The sequence below is a fragment of the Panthera uncia genome, assembly GCF_023721935.1.
Source record: "Panthera uncia isolate 11264 chromosome A1 unlocalized genomic scaffold, Puncia_PCG_1.0 HiC_scaffold_16, whole genome shotgun sequence".
Classification (NCBI taxonomy): Eukaryota; Metazoa; Chordata; class Mammalia; order Carnivora; family Felidae; genus Panthera; species Panthera uncia.
In genome coordinates, this window is record NW_026057576.1 from 5,733,426 (window position 1) to 5,745,558 (window position 12,133).

Below are 12,133 nucleotides of genomic sequence, written 5' to 3' on the forward strand. Positions count from 1 at the left end.
CCAGTGGCATTTTTCACAGATTTAGAACAATAATCCTAAAATGTGTATGCAACCACAACCCCAAATAACCAAGGCAATACCGAGAAAGAACAAAGGAGGTATCATGCTTCCTGATTTCAAACTATATTACAAAGCTATAGAAATCCAAACAGTATGGGATTTGCATAAAAACAGACATGTAGGTCAATGGAATGGAAAAAAGAGCTCATAAATAAACAATGAACATACGGTCAATTAATTTACAACACAGGAGACAAAAATGTGCAATAGGGAAAGGAGAGTCTCTTCAATAAATGGTGTTCAATAAATAAATGACAATCTCACCAATAAACTTGACAACCACATGCAACAGAATGCAGCTGGACCACTTTCTTATACCATGTACAAAATTAACTCAAAATGGACTAAATACTTGAACACAAGACCTAAAACCATAAAACTCCTAGAAGAAAACATAGGTAGTAAGTTCTTTGACATCAGTCTTGATGATTTTTTGGATTTGACACTAAGAACCAAGGCAGCAAAAGCAAAAATAAATAAGTGGGACTACATCCAATTAAAAAGCTTCTGCACAGCAAAAGAAATCATCAGCAAAATGAAAAGGTAACACAATGAATAGGAGAAAATATTTGCAAATAATATATTTGATGAAGGGAGTTAATGTCTAAAATATATAAAGAACTCATGCAACTCAACAGCAAAATAATAATCCAATTTTAAAAATGAGGAGAGGATCTCAATAGATGTTTTTCCAAAGAAGACATACAAATGGCCAACAGACCCATAAAAAGATGTTCAGCACCACTAATCATCAGGGAAATGCAAATCAAAACCATAATGAGATATCACTTCACACCTGTTAGAACAGTTATTGCCAAAAGACAATTAAGTGTTGGCAAGGATGTAGAGAAAAGGGGACTCTTGTGCACTGTAGGTGGGAGTGTAAATTGGGGCAACCACTATGGAAAACAGCATGGAAGCTCATCAAAAAATTAAAAACAGAACTACCATATGATCCAGCAATTTCACTTCTGGGTATTTATTTGAAGAAAATGAAAACACTAAGTCAAAAAGATAGATATACCCCTATGCTCATGGCAGCATTATCTACAATAGCCAAGATAAAACAACCTGTCAATGAATGAATGGACCAAAGAAAATGTAGTGTATATGTAATACAGTAATAATTATACACACACACACACACACACACACACACACAAAATTGAGCCATAAAAAGAAGGAAATCTGGCTGTTTGCACATGAAAGGACTCTGAGGGCATTATGTTGTGTGAAATAAGTCAGACAAAGAAAGACAAATGCCACAGGATTCACTTACTTGTGCAATCTGAACAAGAAAAATAACTAACCTCGCTACAGAGAACAGATTGGTGGTTGTCAGAGGCAAGGAGTGAGCAAAATGAGCCGTGAGCAAAATGGGTGAAGGGGGTCAAAAGGTACAAACTTCCAGTTAGAAAATAAATGAATCCTCAGGATGTCGTGTATAACACAGTGATTGTAGTTAATACTACCATACTGCATGTTCAGAAGCTGCCAGGAAGATAGATCTTAAAAGTTCTCATCACCAGAACTCTGTAACTATGTATAGTGACAGACGTTAACTAGACTTATTATGATGATCGTTTTGCAATATATACAAATACCAAACCATTATGTTGCACACCTGAAACTAATATAATCATAGATGCCAATTATACTCAATAAACAAAGGAAAAGAGGCAATGTTAAACCATTTTTTTATTATCATGGTAAAGTGCTTTTGGATAAAACTCACTGTTTTGACCATTTTTAAGTGTTATTATTGAACACATTGACATAGTGGTGCAACCATCACCACCATCCACCTCCAGAACGTTTCTCATCCCAAACTGAAACCTCCTACCAATTCAACAATACAATGACTCCCCATTCTGTCCTCCCTGCAGCCCCTCGCAACCACTATGCTACTTTCTGTCTCTATAAATCTGACTATTCCAAGTACTTCATAGAAGCTGAGTCATGTTCTATTTGTGTCCTTTTGTGTCTGGCATATTTCACTTAGCATAACCTTCAAGATTTATCCATGCTGTAGCCTGTTTCCAGATTTCATTCATTTTCAGGACTGCATAATATTCCACTGTATGTGCAGACCACGTTTTGTTTCATTATTTATTGGACGTTTGAGTTGTTTCCACCATCTGCCTATTGTGAATAGTGCTGCTTAGGACATGTGTGTATATAATACCTGTTTGAGTCCCCACTTTCAATTCTTTTGTGAAAATCCCCAGATGTGGAATTGCTGGAACATATGGTAATTCTAGGTTTCGTTTTCTGAGGTTTCTCCATAGTGTTTTCCACCGTGAAAGCACCATCTTACATTTCCACCAGCAGTGCACAAGGGCTCATTTCTCCACCTCCTCATGAACACGTGTTCTCTGGTGTGAAAGTTTTACAGTCGGTGTCCTGGTGGCTGCCAAGTGCTATTTCATTATGGTTTTGATCTGCAGTTCCTTAAAGATCAGGGATGTTCAGCATCGTTTCAGGTGCTTATTGTTTGTGTATATACATTCTTTGGAAAAATGTCTATTAAAGTCCTCTGCTATTGAGTTGTACTAGTTTTTATACATCCTGAATATTAAACTTATTGTCTTGTTTTCATTTATTTCTGCTCTTATCTTTATGTATTACCTACATAAACAATGTAATTAATTTTTTTTTAACTTTTTAAATGTTTATTTACTTGTGAGAGACAGAGTGTGAGCGGGGGAGGGGTGGGGAGGGGCAGGGAGAGAGGGAGACACAGAATCTGAAGCTGGCTCCAGGCTCTGAGCTGTCAGCACAGAGCCCGACGCAGGGCTTGAACTCACAAACGGTGAGATCATGACCTGAGCCGAAGTCAGATGCTTAACCGACTGAGCCACCTAGGCATCCCAGTATAATTAATTTTCAAAGCTTGAGTTCCAAAGCCAGTTTTATTATATTGAATTACTACTCTAAAGTAGCTAGAGTCGACTGACAAGGCAAGAGGGATAAACTGATTTTTTTCCCAACTGTCAACAGAAAACATATGTTCTAAAGGATTAGCAAATGATCAGATTTTCACGAGCAGAAAAGTTGCTAGAAAGCTGATTATTCCATCCTCCTTCATTTTTAGTTTTCCAAGGTAAAAATGCTATTAATGGTGTTCTCAGATCAGGCATTTCCAAGAGCCAGAAATATTCTAAGATAAATATTTACTGAGAACTCACTATTCAAATGATACTATACAATGTGACCATAAATTAGAAATCATATAAACTAAATACTGGTTAATTAAATCCCTTCTTCACACTGGGTACTGTGCTGAGTGTATTACAAATACATTATCTTATTCAGTCCTCCAAACAACCTTCTGAAGTAGTTGCTATCGACAGGACCGAATTACAGATGAGGCATCAAGGCCAGCAAAGTTACCTAAGAAGCCCATGGTGACACTGCTGGTAAATAGTGAGACCAAGGTTCACTCCCAGGAAGTTTAACTCCGAAATTCTGCTTTTTATCATAATTTACATATTGCTTCCAATTAATTGAAACATGGGAACTTATAATATTATTAAAAAAAAAACATTAATAGCAAAAATAATTACAAAAAAGTACCAATCAGAAGTCCCATCCTTCCAGGTACCATACAACTGTGGGAGTTAGTTGAGTTTTTCCAGCTGTCCTGAGGTATAACTGACAAATAATTGTGGGAGTTTTTAAAAACAATTTATACTTGCAAAGCTGCCACTGTCACTTAGAAGGCAATCAACTGTCCATTGGTAACCTGGCATCATTCCTGCCCCTTTCTGTTGTACTGTAGGGGCTCATGACCTGAGGGTACATTTCTCCCTATCTCCCAGGATTCCAGTTTAGATTCTACCACTGAAAGGAACTTGCAGTCAAGAATTACAAGCTGCATCGTTGGCCTACTGGCAGCTGTGGGCAGATGCATGGGTTAGATGGGTATGAAATTTTGCAGCAGGCTCCAGATGCTTCCCTGTGGGTCCTCTGCCGTAGGGAAGCAGGAGCATGGCCACCAGTGGCGGATGCCCAGGTTCCTGTGACTGACTCCCTGAAAGCTAACTGAAAACTTGAGAGCTAACTGACGCTTTCACTACCTGCCTCTCCAGCTCTTCTACTCTTTCATAAGCACAGTAATAACCTGTATTAGGTCCGTTCGACTTGCAACCCGTGATGCATTATCAGTAGTTTTAGCTAATTATACTTTTGAAGCTCCACATGGGTATCATGTCAGCTACAGCTTATGGCTGAATTCGCACTTTAACTTTGCACACGCTCTCCCTAGATCCACCTTCTTCAAAGTTCTTGTCACATACCCAGGCCCTGAAGGGGCCCTCACCTGCCCAAGCTCTTCGTTAAGATTGGACGTTCTGGCCATGGCATAGACGTTATTTCCTTCATAATGCATATCTTCATCCTGCAAGAAATGAGCAAAACAGCCAAGCCACGCAGTCAGAACTAGGCTCAAAACGTCTGCAGGTCAACTGGGCTGCCACTGGTCTTCTGACATGGCTGACATGAGAAAGAATTCAAAATGGAGCCTAGAATACTAAGAGAGTCTTGGGTGCTAGTTTCTCACACGCTTTGGCAGAGCTGATTCAGGACAGCCAATGCTACACAGAAACAAATACCAGTGTGTCGTTGGTTTGGTATTGGAAGACTTGGCTTCCAAATCCCGGCTCCGCCTCAGACGCTCCCACAGAGTGTCTGAGATCCTGAGTATGCTTTGCAGCTACTACATCTATAAAATGGGAGCGAAAACACGAATCTCACAGCGCCACTGTGAATTTTAAATGAGAATACACTTAAAAGCACTCTCTCTCATTTTGTGGTTGTTAAAAATAACACTACCCTTCGAGTGATGGTAATTCATTGATACAGGGAAACATTTTAGTAGGACATCTAGCAAAAAATTTATTTCCACAAAAAAATCTTTTTATTTTTTTTCAACTTTTTTTTTGGGGGGGACAGAGAGAGACATAGCATGAACGGGGGAGGGGCAGAGAGAGAGGGAGACACAGAATCGGAAACAGGCTCCAGGCTCCGAGCCATCAGCCCAGAGCCTGACGCGGGGCTCGAACTCACGGACCGCGAGATCGTGACCTGGCTGAAGTCGGACGCCCAACCGACTGCGCCACCCAGGCGCCCCAAAAATCTTTTTAAATATAACTAAAAATTGCAAATGCACATTCAAAGTAGAAAATTTGCTCAGTCACATGATACTAAGTATCAATTTAAGTGAATGCATGGTTTTCACCTAAGAAATCTTTTCCTTAGTTTGAAGTCATTCTGGAATGGCTGTTTCTGTCACTCTTGCCAACATACGTAAATCTATTGTAAGTCTACTGGACTCTACTCTTCTAGAATACCTTAAATTTTAATGGGCCATCTCTTTGCAGTTGCTACTAAGTCACTAGCTCTTGAATCTTTCTTGTCAGCTAGGAAAAAACATATTAAGAAACAGTGTCCTCAAGAGTGACACAGAGAGGCCCAGGCACTGCTGAGTCAGGCTGACCCTGATGTTTGGCTCTCCTGTCAGGAACACAACTCGCCTGTGCACCACGGTAGGAACTCAGGCACTCTGATTCTTAAAACCAAAGCCACAGGTCAAGAGAGAACTTTAAAAAAAAAAATTTTTTTTTTTTTACATTTATTTATTTTTGAGAGAAGAGAGAGACAGAGCACAAGTTCAGGGAGGGCCAGAGAGAGAAGGAGACACAGAATCCGAAGCAGGCTCTAGGCTCTGAGCCATCAGCACAGAGCCTGAGCAGGGCTCGAACTCACAAACTGTGAAATCAGGACCTGAGCTGAAGTCGGACTCATAACCGACTGAGCCACCCAGGCGCCCCGAGAGAGCTTTTTTAAATTTTCTGATTTTCATACTCACCCAGTTTATAAACAGGGCCTGAATATATTTCACAATTTCCAGAGTGACCAGCAGGCTAATGGGGATGAGATTGTGATACAAGATGATGAACACCAATATGTCAAACCCTAAGCTGTGGGAGCTGTAATCTGTGGAAGAAGATCAGAGGAATCATGTCACAGCTTCAGGCAATACCTCTATTCATCTTTGCATTATTACGTTTTAAAATTGTGAAAATTTCTCCACGAAAATTACTATTAAGGGTAAAATTAAATGGACACATAAAATAGTTCTATTTTTTAATATAGTTTATTGTCAAATTGGCTTCCATACAACACCCAGTGCTCATCCCAACAAGTGCCCTCCTCAATGCCCATCACCCACTTTCCCCTCTCCCCCACCCCCGTCAACCCTTAGATTGTTCTCTGTATTTAAGAGTCTCTTATGGTTTGCCTCTTTCTCTCTCTGTAACTTTTTTTCCCCCTTCTCCTCCCCCATGGTCTTCTGTTAAGTTTCTCAAGATCCACATATGAGTGAAACATATGGTATCTGTCTTTCTCTGACTGACTTATTTCACTTAGCATAATACCCTCTAGTTCCATCCACGTTGCTGCAAATGGCCAGATTTCATTCTTTCTCATTGCCAAGTAGTATTCCATTGTATATATAAACCACATCTTCTTTATCCATTTGTCAGTTGATGGACATTTAGGGTCTTTCCATAATTTGGCTATTGTTGAAAGTGCTGCTATAAACATTGGGGTACACGTGCCCCTATGCATCAGCACTCCTGTATCCCTTGGGTCAATTCCTAGCAGGGCTATTGCTAGGAGGGATAGTTCTAGTTTTAATTTTTTGAGGAACCTCCACACTGTTTTCCAGAGCGGCCGCACCAGTTTGCATTCCCACCGACAGTACAAAAGGGTTCCCGTTCCTCCACATCCTCGCCAGTATCTATGATTTCCTGAATTGTTCATTTTAGCCACTCTGACCGGTGTGAGGTGGTATCTCAAAGTGTGGCTTTGATTTGTATTTCCCTGATGATGGGTGACACTGAGCATCTTTTCATGTGTCTGTCTGCCACCTGGAGTTAAGTCCCAGTTAAGCACCAACACTGTAATAGGGCGTGTGCCAAGCGTCAACATACAAGATCTAGCAAGAGACAGACCCTGCGCCCAGGGAGCTTTGGATGCAGCTTGAGAAAGGAAGATGTGTCAAGAATTACGACACAATGAAATCCATGATAGTGCTGAACACGAAGAGTTGCAACGACACAAAACGGAGGGCCCAGAAAGAGGGTGCACAAAAGAAGGTGAGCCCAGTTTTGAGGAAGGGAGTTTGTTAAATGGAGATGAAAGGAAGAGCATGAAGAGGACATTTTATTTAGCTGGAAGTACGTGGCTTGAAGACAAAGAGATAATTAATGGTTTTTTAAACTTAGGAAATGAAGGAAAGTAAAGCCAAAAGGAAAATAAAAAAATAAATATCATACTTTGTAAAACCTAGTGATGCACTCATTTTTAAAGAGGTACATGTATTTGAGAGAGTAGTTTTCCAATAAAAGTTCAGTCTAATTTCCCAGAAATTTACTGAAAAATATACAGAAGGTATTCAGGAGACATATACAGACTGCTTTCTATAGGTCTTTCTGAAAACTTACATCTCAATCTTATGTATTAAATTTATATGTTGAGTTACAACTGAAAAGAACTAAACAAATTGATTTGTCAGATTAATTAAGCACAAATATGTATACTGAGAGACAAAATTAAATAATTTTAAGTTAAAATTTTATATTCATTTTTCCTAAAAGGGAACACACCTGTAACTCAGAACGATTGTAGTTAAATCTAGATTTCTAAATTCCATCAACCTAAAGGTCAAGTTTAATTCACTATCATATCAATTCAAATTCTTATCACCTTGAGTTTACTAACTTTCCCTTATTTGCCATGATTACACTTTTATACTTACTATGCTACCTTATGGTCATAAATCATTCTTTTAGGAATACTAGAGGCAGATATTATTAGGACCGTTTTTTTGGACAGAGAAGTTGAGAAAAGATCTCTAGTGCTTTGCTAAATGTATTAATTACTGAAAATGCAGTTATAGTTTAATTACCTAATACCTTTCTCTTCTTTTAGCCTAGAATATCTTGGGCAGAGTGATACAGTCCAGAGCCAATAACAGATTTTTATTCCAAATAAGCCAGTAACTTCCTCTGTGCTTTTTGGTAAATATACAGAATCTATTTCACTTTCATAAAACAAGGGGCTGGGCTAAAAAACAATAGAGTTCTGCTTCTAAATATAAAAATTATTTCTTTTACTTAAAAAATTAATTACTGAGTTCCTATTATGAAAAGGCACTGTTCTTGGAGTTCTTGAGTTTTGTGTCCTCAAAAATTCACAATCTAGCTGGAAGGATGGGGCAAACAATGATTATAAAACATGGAAATGGAATGATATCTATTAAGGACATCATTATAGAAGCCAAAGAGGCCTCCTAACTAAGAGAGGGAGATAAGATATAGGAAATGCTGCTGGAGAAGGTAATGCCTCATCTTGGACTGAAATGAGAAGAGACAGGTATCCAGTCACGAAGAGACCAGAGGTGCATTGAGGCAGAAGGAACTGTAGACAAAAGGCCTAGAGATGCTGAAGCAACTGGTGGATGGAAGGATCACGAAAGAGAACAAAAGTCAGTCTTCTGTGAATACAGACTAAGTATCAGATGATGGAGATAGGACCAGATATGAAAGTCCTGATGTGCCATGCTAATAGCCAGAGGATAAATAATTTCGGTTTTGCAAGACATACAGTCCCAGTTCCAACTACTCAACTCTGCTGTTGTAGCACTGAAAGTAATCACATGTAAGGGCATCTGGGTGGCTCAGTCAGTGAAGCATCTGACTTCAGCCCAGGTCATGATCTCATGGTTCGTGGGCTCGAGCCCCCCATCAGGCTCTCTGCTGACAGCTCACAGCCTGGAACCTGCTTTGGATTCTGTGTCTCCCTCTCTCTGCCCTTCCCCGACTCATGACCTGTCTCTCAAAAATAAACATACATTACGGGCGCCTGGGTGGCTTAGTCAGGTAAGCATCCGACTTTCGCTCAGGTCATGATCTCACAGTTTGTAGGTTCGAGCCCCACATCGGGCTCTGTGCTGACAGCTCAGAGCCTGGAGCCTGCTTTGGAATCTGTGTTTCCTTCTCTCTCTGCCCCTCCCCTGCTCATGCTGTGTTTCTCTATGTCTCTCAAAAATAAATGTTAAAAAATAAAATAAATAAATAAGCATTAAATTTTTTTTTAAAAAAAGAAAGAAAGCAATCACATGTAATACATAAACAAATAAATATGGCTGTGTTCTGATAAAACTTTATTTACAAAAACAAACAATGGGCCATCAGGCAGTGGTCCACCAAGCCATTGTAAACAACAGGATACAGTGAAGCTACTGCATGCATTCATAACTACTTTTTACATACATCTTTCTGGAAACTGTATAAAGAATGAATCTGAGTGGAACTTGACTGAGGGCTGGGCAAACAGTTGGAGAACTGTGGCAGTAGTTCAGGGATGAAAAAGAGTGTGCACAGACAAAATATTGAAAAGGTGGAATCAATAAGACTTTGGAACTGATTGGATGATGAAGGCCATGGGGATAGAAGTGGGGAAAAGAGGAGGAAGCGAGGAGGGGTGAGAGTGACATTTATGTTTCCAGCTTGGATGATGGTTGGATAGCAATGCCTACAATTTACATGGAGAATACTGAAAAAAGACACTCATTTGGGGAAAAAAACTTGAATTTAGTTTTGTACATTATGTAAGAAGTCTACAAGATATCTGGAAAGCAATGTCCAGGCATCATTGAGTTAATAATTCATAGAGGTATCTGGGCTGGAGGCAAGCAGGTAGAAGAGAAATCAACTAATGGATGACAATTGAAATTATTAAATCAAGTGAGCTCTCTTAGGATTTTCTTGGATAAAACAATCCCTAAGAAGCTGGTGAAGGCCATCCTACAGGAAAAAACATGCACACATAAATATATGACTAAAAGTGTCACAAAATTTTCAGGATTTATGGACCCAAGTTGAGGCATTCCTGGTGAACACAGGATCCTGCAAAACACCAGCATGTAAGAGATGGATCAAGGTTTTCATGAATCAAGTAAGGAACAGATGATTTGTTTGCTTGTTTGTTTTTAATCAGAAGAGGGTGGGACGCTTGGGTGGCTCAGTCTGTTAATCCTCCGACTCTTGGTTTCGGTTCAGGTCATGATCTCACGGTTCATGAGTTCAAGTCCTGCATCGGGCTCTGTGCTGACAGTGCAGAGCCTGCTTGAGATTCTCTCTCTCCCTCTCTCTCTCTCTGTCCCTTCCCCACTTGCTCTGTCTCTCAAAATAAATAAATAAACTTTAATAAAAAATAAAATAAAACTCAGAAGAGGGTGGCAGAAATCCAATTAAATTCCACTTAAATGACCACTGGGTTTGGCAATTAGGAATTGCCTTGAGGCACAATTCCAGTAGACTGGTTGAAATGGCTAGCAGATGGGAAGGGACCAGGAGGTAAGAAAATAGAAACAGTGAGGGTTGTGTCTCCTTCAAGAAGTCTGACGAAGAAGGCAAGAAAAGGTCATTTGTAGGGTATGCAGAATTTGACATTTTATCAACACCAAAATGTCAGTGACTTCTGTAAGAATTTACGTATGTGTCAAAATAATATAATATTCACAGTCTTGGGCTAGGATAAATTAAACAAGCACATTTAAGTTGAGATTACTTTTTTGAAATCACTGAAAATCTAAAAGCTTGAGCTAAAAACCATACAAGTAACATTTAGAAACCAAGATTGCACAAGAATGAATCCATAGTTTTCTGATACAATCTACAAAGTCTGTATCTTCGCTTCTTTATTTTTAAGATGCTCCCAGACAGATCTGCTCAAGGGAAGTTAGAACAATTTAAAATCCTCAGTTGATAGATGAGAAAAGTAGAAAGATAAATGACGGTTAACTGTGAAAACATGGAAAGACATAAGCAAAAAAAAAAAAAAGAAAAAAAGACTGAACTTTTAATGGCCAAGTATCAGTTTACCTTTACATCTTTTACCAACCTTCTGGTCCCCTTCAGGGACCCCTGTCTTCATTTGGGGGGCATCATTCCTTGTATACAGAGCACTGTACTAACCCCATAAGGTAGGTATTATCCCCATTTTCAAATGAGGGAAGCATTGCTCAGAGAAGTAAAAAGCCTTGTCCAAGTTCTCCTGGTGACTAAGTGACAAAGCCAAGGACAGAGGCCCTGTGTGTCTGCCTCACCGTCTCATTCCTCTGCCTTGACCCGTCTTCTCTCCTTTATTCTGGAATGCCAAGATTATGTGGCACTGGTAGAACAATCTTAAGAAGGAAACACTCTGTTTCTAAAACTCACTAATCCTCAGTGTCTCAAAAAACCAAAACAAACAACAAAAACTGTTCTGTTCTACCACTTAGAACAAGGGCCTTCCCTTTCAAATAAAAACATGGAAACAAGTGTTTAAAGTCACTTCAAAGCGTTACCACTCTTCAAACGGTAGCTTGTCAACACCCTCGGACACTTACCCTTCGTCCCGATGTACCAAATGTCTCCTCCATGCCCTTCCTTCCAGAGTATGGCTCCCACACAGCTCACCAAGGACATGGCCAGAAGCAGCAGGAACAACACCAGGATCTGCACATTGGTCACCTTCTCAACAGTCGATCTCTTGAGAGGCAATTTGATGGAATTCTGCACCATGGCGAATGCATAGACACCAAAGAGAATGGAAAACAATCAAAGGAATTATAATGCATGAATATTTCTATGGTAAGAGGAGGTCCAAAATCCCAACAGTTGAAAAGGAGAATATGGTTTTTGCCAAGTAAGTACCAACACTGAAAGCACCATGTTGTTGACTGATGGGGCTTTTCCCACTTCAGTCCTTGAGGCATCTTCTACTTATTCACAGAGAACATATTCACACAGCGGACCCACCAACCCACAGTTCTAGGGTTTTTTAAAAAAGCAAATGTGGTAGATCACACAGTCTAGGTGATCTTCTGTACAGATAAAAGAGAAAAAGACTGTACTAATTTATTGGCTTTACTATTTATAGTTATTGAATTATTTCTGGTTTGAAAACCATGGAAAGATACCTTTTATCTGAGTCTGTTGGGGAAATATTCAAGATTTTACCA

At 39.6% G+C, this 12,133-nt stretch overlaps 1 protein-coding gene across 4 annotated transcripts in view; it reads right to left on the reverse strand.

Annotated features, from left to right (window-relative positions):
* The window catches only part of LOC125933671 (phospholipid-transporting ATPase IB-like), a 222,555-nt gene that overhangs the window by 148,113 nt on the left and 62,309 nt on the right, over positions 1–12,133 (reverse strand). For all 4 annotated transcript variants that reach the window (XM_049646742.1, XM_049646740.1, XM_049646743.1 and 1 more), the window contains 3 exons: positions 11,519–11,684; positions 5,930–6,057; positions 4,382–4,459 (listed from right to left, as the gene is read on the reverse strand). In XM_049646742.1, coding sequence (XP_049502699.1) covers positions 4,382–4,459; positions 5,930–6,057; positions 11,519–11,684 — 372 coding nt within the window. The remainder of the gene's footprint in view (positions 1–4,381; positions 4,460–5,929; positions 6,058–11,518; positions 11,685–12,133) is intronic.